This window comes from Acartia tonsa, chromosome 8 (assembly GCF_053477335.1).
Source record: "Acartia tonsa isolate MP-2025a chromosome 8, ASM5347733v1, whole genome shotgun sequence".
In the NCBI taxonomy this organism is placed as follows: domain Eukaryota; kingdom Metazoa; phylum Arthropoda; class Copepoda; order Calanoida; family Acartiidae; genus Acartia; species Acartia tonsa.
In genome coordinates, this window is record NC_137267.1 from 47660563 (window position 1) to 47673117 (window position 12555).

At 33.1% G+C, this 12555-nt stretch overlaps 1 protein-coding gene across 1 annotated transcript; it reads left to right on the forward strand.

Annotated features, from left to right (window-relative positions):
• Nucleotides 1–2421: 2421 nt before the first annotated feature.
• On the forward strand, nt 2422–12350 carry LOC145327150 (peptide deformylase, mitochondrial-like). Its single transcript, XM_080170716.1, has 8 exons — nt 2422–2611; nt 3459–3557; nt 4040–4115; nt 8582–8690; nt 9379–9472; nt 10639–10725; nt 11182–11273; nt 12039–12350. Exons 1-8 carry the CDS (start codon nt 2470–2472, stop codon nt 12090–12092), a joined length of 753 nt encoding a protein of 250 aa, XP_080026842.1. The 5' UTR covers nt 2422–2469; the 3' UTR covers nt 12093–12350.
• Nucleotides 12351–12555: the final 205 nt, after the last annotated feature.

Consider the following 12555-nt stretch of genomic DNA (forward strand, 5'->3'; position numbering starts at 1 on the left):
TTGTCCTATCGATTTCAAATTTTGCATGTTGATTCCTTTAGTAGTTAGGTACGATTTAGAAAGCGTAGCAACTCTATAATCATTACCAAAACTTCCGTACATCCATTTTAAACATGTTTATTTTTTTACTTTTTTAACAACAAATTTTTATGTGATCAAATCATCCGATTGATCTGATTTTTGGTATATTGATTCCTGGGAGAACAAAGTATAATGTTATAAGCGAAGCAACTCTATAATCAAGTCCTAAAAATGTAGGTATGTCCATAAACATTATCCTGTATAAAGCAGTTTTTCAACAAATTTACTTAGAATTTTGCTTCGACTCTTATATATTTATATTCTGATTATTTAGTTCTGACAATATATAAGTGTTAATGTCCGTTTGTCCTACCGTTTCAGTGCTTCGCTTTTATGGATGTTGTCATCCTTGTTTTAAAACTTTAAAACTAATATAGTAAAAGTTAGACTTGGATAGGGGGATATGTGATTAATTTTCTTGGCTCCTATAAAAGATAGAAGACTAATTTTTGACAAAATTCCTATTATCAAGGAGCATAACCAACTATAAAACATCCATAGCAGTCGAACTGTCTTTTAGCAGGTTTTTGGCTATTTTTATATTGTACATATTTCCCCTTATCTTTGGTGTTTTTGGTCTGAATTTCAAACTTTTTTTGGATGACAGTATCAAAATAATCATTTCCATTGTTCTTAGCAACCAGTATTTTATTTACTTTGACTGTCGGTCTAACAGTCATCATACAAAATAAAATAGGGTCTTGTGCTTTTTTCTCAAATAAATCTAAATCTACGATTTTTTTTGTGCTTTGCTACTAATGGATGTTGTCATGAAATAATCCTATCCCCTTAAAACGCCCTTATTAAAAATAGGTATATATAATCAAATTGCCACTGTCATGACAATACTAAGACTGTCATGACACCCCCCCCCCCCCCTTCTTACTGGATGAACAAACTAACCATTAAATGAATTCCATATTAGCAAGCTAAATTGACGACAAATATTCCCCTGTCCCAATATTCACGTATATTCTATATCCATAATTATCTTATTGGATTAATTCCTTATTCCAATTTACAAAGACGACATTTTTCTATTCAGTAAATTTGCGGCATTCACGCTTTGTTTTTATTATTTAGTAGACATGGCCAACTTTTAGTATGTTTGTTAAAAACGAAAATTTTCCATAACTAGGGTCGGTCAATCCGTCTGTAACGGTCAGCTCTTATCCTATATTTAAGGTTGTTAGAATTGTCCAATCGATTTCAAACTTTGCATAACAACTCTATAATCATTACCAGAAAGTCCGTACACGTCCTTCATATAAAACATGGTATTATTTAATTTTTTGTATGATAAAACAATCCTATACAATATACATCCGAGTTTTGGAATAATGATTCCTGTGACAATACGGTGCAATATAATAAGCAAAGCGTCTCTATAAACAAATATCCTTAAAGTTAAGGTACGTACGTCCTTTTACTTTTATCCTGTATTTAGAAAATAAAAATATTAAATATAAAATGTACTATATATACATTATGGTTGTGCCGGATATCCGGCCAACGCCGGTTATCCGGAAAATATCCGGTTATCATGCCAAATTACCTGATATCCGGCCGGATAACCGGCCAAAAATACGGAATACTTAAAGTAACCTCCTCTGTTTTTTTTCTATCCCATTTTCTGTGTATAAAAGGTAGATGGCTATAACTGAGTGACTTTCGAAATATGGGTATGACACATAACTGAGAGTTGAAATTTTTTTAATACCTCCATCCTGGCGGGCACAGGATGCCAGCAAATCTGGTAAGGTCATTAAAATATTTTTTTTACTTAAACAAAGCATTTTATGTTATCTAATATTAAAGTATCTTATTGTCGTACATCCTCATATGTAATATAGGTGTTCAAGTCGATTTCAGGTTCCAGTTATAATCCTGCAAGTCCTGAACCTCCAGGTCTCCAGAAATCTTTAAACGGTTCCTGTGACCGCAAATTTTTACTTGAAGATTTCAAATTTTAAACTTAGGCTTTTTTATATCTTCATGACATATTACAATTTCATAAAATCCGTTGCCGTTTACCTGCCAACCGTCGGTTTGCGGCTGGCAGCTGCCGAGTACTGCTGCCACCGCCAAAATTTATTTTTTTAGATTTCTAATATAAAATTTACATAAAGATAAACCTATTTAGAAAAAATTGTTCTTCTAGCTTTAATAATAAGAAAATTAAAGCCATTTAAGATTAAAAAAAAACAGAGATTTTTGTTGTAAAATATAAAAGATTATATTGCCGGATATCCGGCCGGATAGTTTCAATATCCGGTATCCGGCCGGATATTGAAAATGGCCGGATATCCGACCCAACCCTACTATACATACTATTTTACAATGGTAAAAGTGTAAAAAAAAAGAACTGATTTTTCAGATATAGCCATAATGTTATTACGCTTAGCCAAGCCTGTACTAATTCTGCCAGTCAGAAATCTAACCAAAAAGCCTAAAAGTATAATTACTAATTTAAATTACTTCAAGTCTGGTAAATCAGATGGACCTCCATTCACCCATTTTGTTCAGATAGGTAAGTTTCGGATTAAATTGGGTAGTTTTTTTTTTCAGAGATATAAAGAATTATGTCAATGTCCGATTTATTGTGATTTAAATCCCAAATGATGATACACTAAATTACCTTTTAGGTTGATTATATAGGAGTTAAAACGTATAGACACTGACTAACTAAATGAACCAATCCTTCAAAATTAAAGTACCCAAGGTTGTTGAGTCGACAACGGATAAGAAAACTGGTCATATCCTCTTAGAATTTTTTTTCAATTTTGAAAATTTGAAAATTTGAGAACCCCCCCCCCCCCCCCATCCCTCCCCGACAGAACTTTATGAACTCTGGCCGCAGCGCTCGGCTCCCTAGCCTGCCTAGCCGCAGCGCTCGGCTCCCTAGCCTATAACCTAACCTAAAATAGTTGATCGTTGTCGAGGGAGGGGGGGGGGGGTGTTCACTCAAAAAGAGGAGAAAGCCAGAAGACTTTGGCAACTAGTGTAATAAACAGCCCAATACCCCCCCCCCCCCTTCCTTCCTGAGGTTCTCTAATTTACCTTTTTATAATGCAACAGTCTAAAATATCTCTTTTTTTATGAAGCTTCCCTGTATAATAAAACCATATCGGTTCTGTGGTAAGCAAGATCCTTTGCTTTAGAGGAAAAAAAGCTTAATGTTATACATCATCGAATATAAATTTAATATAAATATAAAGTTTAATTTAAATTAACTGCTTGACCGATATCATAAAGTTGTCCTTTTTAGTCAAGCTACTCATAGGCCTTGTAAAGGTTTCAGACTGTTTTGGGAGAGGGTATATCAACATTCTACTAAAATAAATCGCTCCCTGAAAAAAATACTTTTTCTAATTAAGGTGATCCCGTACTAAAAGAAAAAAGTCAGTCAGTACCTATCGAAGAAATTAAGTCTGATGCAGTTCAAAATATTATCCAAACAATGGTTTACACTTTAGGTAAACTATGGCGTTACATTCATTATTGTTTATCTAGGTTGGTATATAATTTTTCTGTTTGTTTGTGAAAGTATTAGCAATGGATATATGATTTACGTGGATATATTGACATGATAAAATTTGTCGTTGATTTAGCTTGCTTTTTTAAAATTCATTTATTGGTTCGTTCGTTCATCCAGTAGATGGGGAGGGGAAAAGGTAAAGGGGTGGATTGGGGTATAGTTTTTTTAGCCAACTGCGAGTATTACTTAATCAGAGTATATGAAACTCTGGTGTAACATCCCAGTAATAATATATTGATTGTATTAGCTTCAAACCCAATAAACGGCCTTTCCAATTTGAAATGAATTTTGTCAAACTTGGGTGAAGAGGATAAGGACAAATAGCTTTAGCTAAAAGATATTCTGTATAACAACCAAAATATCTTTAAACTGTAGGTAGGTATTTAAATATTTTAAATGTTGCATATCTTTACATTTTAGAAAGATATGACGGCATCGGAATATCAGCTCCTCAAATTGGTGTCCCACTTCAAATTATAGCTGTCCAATTTACTAAGTAAATTTTTTATTAGTGAAGCTACTTTACAAGACATGTGTGCAGGGAGTAAGGGAGGGGACAATGGATCGAATATTCAATTTTTAGGAGGCTCAGACTTTGGGTACTGGCTTAAAGGGAATGTGCAGGAATTTAGCAGTTTCTGACTGAGTTTGGGTACTAGCACATGAAATGCCGCTACACGTTGTGTTTGTTTTGAATAGAGCAGACGGGGAGAAGGGAGGTGGGAGGTGGGGGCAAGGGAAATAACTAATCATAGTGTTAGTTTTGAATGTAGCAGACGGGGAGAAGGGAGGTGGGGGCAAGGGAAATAACTAATTGTTGTGTTAGTTTTGAATGTAGCAGACGGGGAGAAGGGAGGTGGGAAATAAACAGAATAAAAAGGGGAAGTCATATTCTTGCCCAGCCAGCTAGCAGCTAGCCGGGTCCAATAATCTTGTAATATAAAAATCACACCATAAAACCTCAATATATTTCATCAAAAACAAGTTATGATTTCACTTTACATGACGCTATGGAAATCTATTATTCAATTAACAATCCCTTTAAAATTTCCGCATAATTTATTGGATTAATCTGGATTTCATGGCCTTTCTTTCATAACTCTTTAATTAAATTAATTGCCCATTGTCCCCTCCCTTACTCCCTGCATGTGTGTCTGTCAACTGTTAAATAAAATTTGGTTCGGGGTAGTCAATTGCCCCCCAATTTTAATCTAAGTGTTATGAAAAGAAACTTCCTCAAAATAGTTGTAAACAGGGATAAGGGATGGGAAACGTAGGAAAATATTATTTCAGGCCTATTTCAAGCCTAGGCCTAATAAACCAGTTTTGGGATGACGCAGTGGTTCGTCCTAAACGCGAATAAAAAAGCTGTGTGTGTGTGTGTAGATAAAGTATAGAATCAAATTCAGGTAGCTAGTTTAAAGTAAAAAACATAACTTTTTATAAACCTATATATTAATGGCTTTTGTTAAAATGAAGTTTTTTCTCTCCCAAAATTTTTTTATCTTTTACTTTGGTAATTTGAACTGTCAGAAAGCTATCGTTGGGTTTCCCTCAGACAGATTTTAGTTTGTATTATTTGCATTTTTATTAATGAGTAAAAATTTTATTTGAAAATTTCATTGCTAATTAAAATTCAAAATAGATAAATAAATATGCACTTGGGTAACATTCTATCAAGTTCTTTGGATACTATAATGTAATGATATATCTGTACTGTGTTGTATTGTACAAAAATTAGGGTTAAGGTGTTGTATCAATTCAGTACTAAATTTTTAAAATTCAAAATACAACATCTAATTTATAAACTACCAAATGAAAATTCGTAGCTACCTTCTTTCCAAAAAAATAATCCCGTTATTTTTGTTTTTTCTATATGGCCCTTTTTTAATGTTTAACTCTAAGCAGATTTAATAATTAAACTAATGTGATCTAACACCATTTATATTTATTTTTTCGTAGCAGACGAAATTATTATTTTTTCTAGAATTGTCTGCTTCTAAAATTTCCGCCATCTGTGATTTGGCGGCGCCAATTGGTGATTGGTTGATACAAAACAAGCCCAAATCACAGAACACTATTGCACAGTGCAGCAAAGCTGGACATTTCAAAATTTTCAACCATCGAATTTGAACCTTAACTTTTAATAAATATATAATATTAGCATAATGATGAAGCTAGCAATTGAAATTTTTAGAAAATATTTAAAATTGACTGAGTACCAGCTCGTTGAAGTTGGCTACCTAAACATGAAATTATCTAAATTCAAGGAATTTGAAGATTTCGACCTTATGTCAATTGAGCAATGTTTTAACATATAAATTAATTTTCTAGTCGCTTTTAATTTTTAAAATCAGTAATGGCAATGTTAATACTAAATAAAAAACATAAAAAAGATATATTTTTTATATCATTATTTTGAATTAAAGGCATTTTTTCTAAAATGATTGTTTTTTCATACGTTTCATTTTTACGTTTATTTTACCTATGTTCTTTAGATTATTTCTTTAAAAAAGCCGCTTGGGTAACCTTCCCACATACATTTCAAATTTAGCAAGGTTATAATAATTATAAAAAAGTGGGTCCAATGTTTACCCAAGAGGCTTTTTTTCGTATATTCACATTTTTATACAGTCCCTACTTAGTGAGAAAGTGTGTAATATTTGACTTTATCAACGCATTTGTTAATTTATCTTAGCAGTTATATTTAGCTTAGGAAAGGAAAAACAACATAAAGAACCCTATTTCTTTATACAAGAACAATGAAAATACAAAAGGAAAAATTTTAGGCCCCTTTATTGAAGGGGAAGGGTGATTAATATTATCCCCGCAAAGATTTTAAAAAAAGTTTGGTTTTCATTATAATAAACTTATTTACAATCATAGTAGCGAAGATACTCTTATAATTTCAAATGTCAAACATTTTTCTTAGGTGCTATGCAAGATTAAAATTGATCTTTGTTTTAGCATTTCTATAAGCATCATTTATGTAACTCAATTAGTCCATCAAAAATGCTATGAGAGTAAAAATACTATTTTCTAGCTTCTTTAGATTTAATGTTCTATCATGGACATAAGGGAAAAATTGTGTATGTGTATAGATTGTACAATTTTTTATGATGAAACCTCTGACTCTAACCGTTAAGGCCCATCTACACTGCAACTCATTTGTTCGTCTGTTAGTCCAATTCTTTAATATTTTTATTGCTTTTTACAAATGAATATTTTAAGATTTTTTATCATTCTAGTCACATAGAGAAGAGGGAATGTCACGACTTCCCCTTAGTTTTTTAAATTTAAAACTTGGGTAAAGGGTTATTTTTTTCAGTGCGGTTTATCTTGGTAGGGTGAAGCAGTATACACATAATATTTTAAAACTTTCGCCTGACATTAAGAAGCTGCATGAGCATTTGGCGATATATGTCTTAATACAGGCAGGCAAACAATTTCTTAACTTATTTATAAAGGATTGTTAACATACCTATAATTTTATGTTTTTAAATATATTTTAATCTTTTGCAAATTCATTAGCAGGAATGATAAAGTCTAAAAGTAACAGACCAGTAAAAGAAAGTCATTACTTGGGAAGTTTGTTTTACACTTTTATATAGAGATTCCTAATATTATTTTAAGTTATTAAGCATTTAAAGTTTTAAAATCTGTCATCAAACAACGAAGTATAATTGTTTTACTGCTAATCTTTAAGGCACAGATAAACCTACTGACAACCCCCAATTAAAGAATAGTTGTGGTACTACCACTTGACTAGACTAGAATATTTTTTAGTAAACAATTTTGTTTTATTTATAACTAGTATAGCGGCTACGCTCACCTTGAGGCCTCTAGTGGCACTTGAGATTGTGTGTGAAGGGGGGGGGGGTGAATTTAACCCATCCCATATTTTATTTTAGCTTAAAAAATAAAATCTGAAAAAATTGTTGGGGGGATGAGTATTTTTTTCTTGGGGCGATTTCTCTTGTGAGGGTGTTGGTCCCCCCCCCCCCAAATAGTTATAAAGCTTCCCAGGATCTATGTGAAGCTACATTTTAAAGGATAATAATATCAGTTCAGCGATTATTGAGATCCTACAGTACAACTACACACTGACGCACACAGGTCCTGTTACTTAATTAAAAGGGACAACTTATACAAAAGTTTATAATTTATTTTAGGTTATGTTTTGACGTTGAAAAATGATAAAATTCATAATTAGCTAAGCCAAAAAAGGGATCTACTGTTTTCTCAATGCATTAGCGATTCTAAATTGATATTCTGCATTGATTTATCCCACGAATTGATCGATTTATAAAGCTTTTAGTAAACACAGTTAAAATGTCCAAAAAAACGTACATTTGCTGCACTGTGTATTGGTTTAGAGCGGTAGCCAATATGAGCCGTCCGCCAGTAAGGTCATTAAATTAGGCAAATGGTAAAAGTTGCATGATCCCTTTCAAAACCAGGCCGAGACCTAATTTATGGCCAGGTTTCCTATCCCTTATCCCTGGTTGTAAACCTTTCCAGGACCCATCAGAAACTACATTGTAAAGGTACATGAGATCCTTCGGTAGACAGACAGAGACAAAGAGCTCTTGTTACTTTTATAAAGGGGGGAGGCGGTTGTGACACTTTTTGAAACCAAAACTACAGGAATTCAACTTCAAAAATGAGTTACAGCACTGAAATTTGGAATGACATTCGCTTTAAAGAGGCACAATGTGGAACTGTGAAGGAAAGTTGGTGAAACCGCCGCTACCGCCGTTTCCCGCAAAAAATAATTGGCGATAGCGGCGGTTCCGCCGCCGTTCCTTCAAAGTTACACATTGTACCTCTTAAAAGCAACTGTAATACCAAATTTCAGTGCTGTAACTCTTTTTTTAGTTGAGATCCTTTCACTTCTAGTTTTGGTTTCAAAAACTGTCACAACCGCCTCCCCCTTTTATATATAAAGTTATATTTTGCTAGATCTCAGTTAGAGGCGTGGTCAGATAAAATGCAGCAAGAGAGGAAAATGGAAGTTATCCCCCTGCAGATTTTTATCAATCCAAAAATTTCTGTTCTGGATAATTCTCAGGTTTTTAAAAGTTTGTTTTCATAAATTAATTAACGGTTACGCCTCTATATTTGCCTCTAGGGACATTAGGGGACGGGACATTTCCAATTTTAGTTTTTAAAAGCAAAAAAAAATGTTTGGTAGGTATTTGCATTTTTTTCAATGGACGATTTCTTTCGGGTGATTACTTTTATATAAGGATATGATTCTATATAATTTGATATACTGAAATTAGGTATTACTCATTCAAAATCATACCTTTTCGCTACAGGAATCTCCATGAAGTTCTTTAATTGATATGTTTGGACGTACAGACGGATAATTAATGTAGAAAAGCACCGCGGGAGCGGGAACAATAAATAGGCTGTTTTTTACACTCTTCCCCAAAGTTTTATAATAACGTTTTCATATTCAAAAGCTTAACAACTTTGGGGGCTATAGTTAATTTTGATTCGTTGGTTAATTAGATTGAGTGTTCAAACGTTTTAACCAATACTTTTCATCTGCAGGAGGTGAATCATTTATCGGCAATTGTCTTATCCTTTTAGATCCCTGCTTTAATTGATATGTATGTAGTTCTAGATAACTCAGAGAGTAGGGTGCTGTAGCTTGCATGGAATGAGTTGTAGGATCTCAAGGAGAACTCATATTATACCATACCTTTTCGATATAGGAATCTCCATAAATAAAAATAACTTTGTATATCTAGATAACCCAGAGAGAAGGGTGCTGTAGCTTGCATGGAATGAGTTGTAGGATCTCAAGAAGTTCCTCTATTAAACTTAATGCCTTAGATCATAACGGTAGGAATTTGTTCTTTTTAAAAGCGAAGATTTTCTATAATTAGGGTCGCTCCGTCCGTACGTCCGGAACGGATAGCTTTTTTCGTTAATTTAGACATAATAGTATTGTCCTATATCGATTTCAAACTTTGAATTGTGATTCCTGTATATAGTAGTAAGGTGCAATTTAGAAAGCGTAGCAACTCTATAATCATAACTAGAATGTCCGTACGTCCATTTTAAACATGTTGATCTTTTTACTTTTTTAATAACAAATTTTTATGTGATATAATTATCCGATTAATCTGATTTTTGGTATATTGATTCCTGGGACAACAAAGTATACTATTATAAGCGAAACAACTCTATAATCAAGTCCTAAAAATGTAAGTATGTCCATAAACATTATCCTGTATCAAGCAGTTGTTCAACAAATTTACTTACAATTTTGCTTCGAATCTTATACATTTATATTCTGATTATCCAGTTCTGACACTAACAAGTGGTAATGTCCGTTTGTCCTACCTTTTCAATGTTTTGCTTTTATGGATGTTGTCATCCATGTTTATGGTATAGGTAGGTAGGTAGTTATTTTTTCCTATCGTATTATAAAAAGCTTTCCGCGGATATAAGAATTATAAGATTTAAACCAGTTTTTTAGCCCCGAGATGCCACAGGCACGAGCTAACAACTGGGTTTATTATTATGATTGTCCATTTTAATGATCGTAGAAATCTGGATATGATACGATACGATACATGATTTTTCTATATGGCTTAGAACCAGTTCTAATCCAGCGGATATTAATAGATTTTGAAGCCATACTGCAAAATGTTTTTAAAATATTTGTTTTCTAGTATAAATGTTTTCTTCGCCAGAGGCGGTATATTTAAAAAAAAAACTTTTTGGTTTTTCTTTAAGGGCGATTTCTTGTTAAATGCAATAGATTATCTCAATAAATACCCTTTATAGAACTACAAGGAGGTTGGGGACTTTGGACTATTTATAACACTAGTTCCCAAATTACGGTTGTTTTTGCTGGCTTCACTACAGCTATCGGAACTATAATTAAAGATTGTTTTATTAAGTAAAGTGTCAAAAAGTTTCAACCACTTACTGTTCTGCCACCATTGGGGATGTATACAAATTTATCGGCCATTGTCCCTTTATATTCTTGACACATTAAGGTGACCCAGTAGAAGTAAAAGCTAAAAATTGGACGGCAAGAACAATTCAACATGAAGTGGATCACCTACATGGGACACTTATAACAGGTATTTTTTAGTAGATTTAGATGCCTTTTTATAATAAACTTTCAAAATACAAAGGGAATAGTAGATTTTGCAAAATTCCGAAAAGTTGTGAGAAAGATTCCAATCAAATGCGCTTAGGTATTAGGTATATTTTTAAATACGCGTTTGATTATACTATGCATTTGGTCAACATTAAGAACAGTAAGACTTAATAAGCGCATATGACTGGAAGCTTGCTCACGGAATATTGCTAAAGTTACTATTCCCTTTTCTTTGTCTGTAGCGAAGTTCTCGCTAACCGCTGAACCGATAAGGTTTTCCTTTACAGTGAAGCTTCTTATAGGTCCAGGGAAGGTTTTAAACTATTTTAGGGTAGGGTATCTTATTTTTCAACCTTCCTAATAAAAAAATACCCAAACCCCCTTAAAAAAAAGGCCCCTAGGGGCGTAGCAGCTAGTTAACCTAAAACTTTTAAAGATAAAATGGAGCCTGGAAGTTTGGTAAATGAATACTGGAATGTTATCAATAGAAGACATGGAGATTTCAAGCTCTCATATCAGGGAATTAAGGTCAAGTATTTTTTATTTTAAGTATCATTATCAAACAACAAATAGACATTTAATAACATTTTAGTCTTACTATTATATAAGTAACTACATTTTAAATCTTCTTATTTTATATATAAGTAATAGAATGGGAAGGTTTATAACTATTTTGTTGGAGAAAATATATCCCCCCCCCCCCCGCCCCTCCTAAAAATATGTAAATATACACCTAAAATATGTAGGTACCCAGGGTTTCGGATCCGGATCCGCAAGGATCCGCATATTTTCGAGTCCAAGGATCCGGATCCGGATCCGCAAAAAAATGCGGATCCGGATCCGGATCCTTGGACTCAAAAAAATGCGGGAAAAAATGGAAAAATCTACTTAAATTTATATAAAATCTCAGACATTCTCTTGATGAGAGCCAATCTTTAAGGTTTAGGGTCAGACTTGAAAATTAAAAGTAGTTTTGACTTCGAATTAAAGAAAAAATATTTTGAAAAGTTTGGTGATTTTATTTTTATTGTCAAGGATCTGAACCGGATCCGGTAGGATCCGGATCCGGATCCGCACTGACCAAATTTGGAGGATCCGGATCCGCAAAAAATCAATGCGGATCCGAAACCCTGTAGGTACCTAATATATAATCAATATTTTTGAAAATCCGAAGAATAAAACCCGAAAACCCCTAGGTTTTATTTAAAAACCCTACTGGGCTGGGTTATATTTTTAAAAAATAGGTTTTTTCTAACCCTGCTTGCAAAATGTAATAAATTAATTTTTTTCTAGGAAGGGCCAAGAAAGTGGTTTTCTTCTTCCAAGTTTTGGAGAGCCTCGGATTAAATAATTTTCCAGTATGGCTTCGAAAACGATTAATATCCGCTGGATAAGAACCGGTCCGAAGCCATACAGAAAAAAATATTTATTGTATCGTTTTATAGGCAATTTTCCAAGAATAATAAAAAAAAATTAAACTGGAATTAACTTTATGATTTTCATTTTACTACCCACGGAAAGCTGTCTGTAAAATGATTCGATAAATACCCAACTATTTGAATTTTTGTTTACCCTGTATTTGAATATACATATTTATTGATTAGATTTATTGTTTCTTATTCACACTTAACTTGAGTGTTTATACAGCTTTGTTTCACCTACACTGTGTGTTAGTCAAGGAGGTGGCAAGGAGGGAGGGTATACAAAGTTGTATAACTAACAACGAAAGGTATTGTTTTCATTGAGTCAATAACTTTGAGTTCATATATTAAACTTTGATTTTTTAGTAGTTTCAAAACTTTTCAACCAA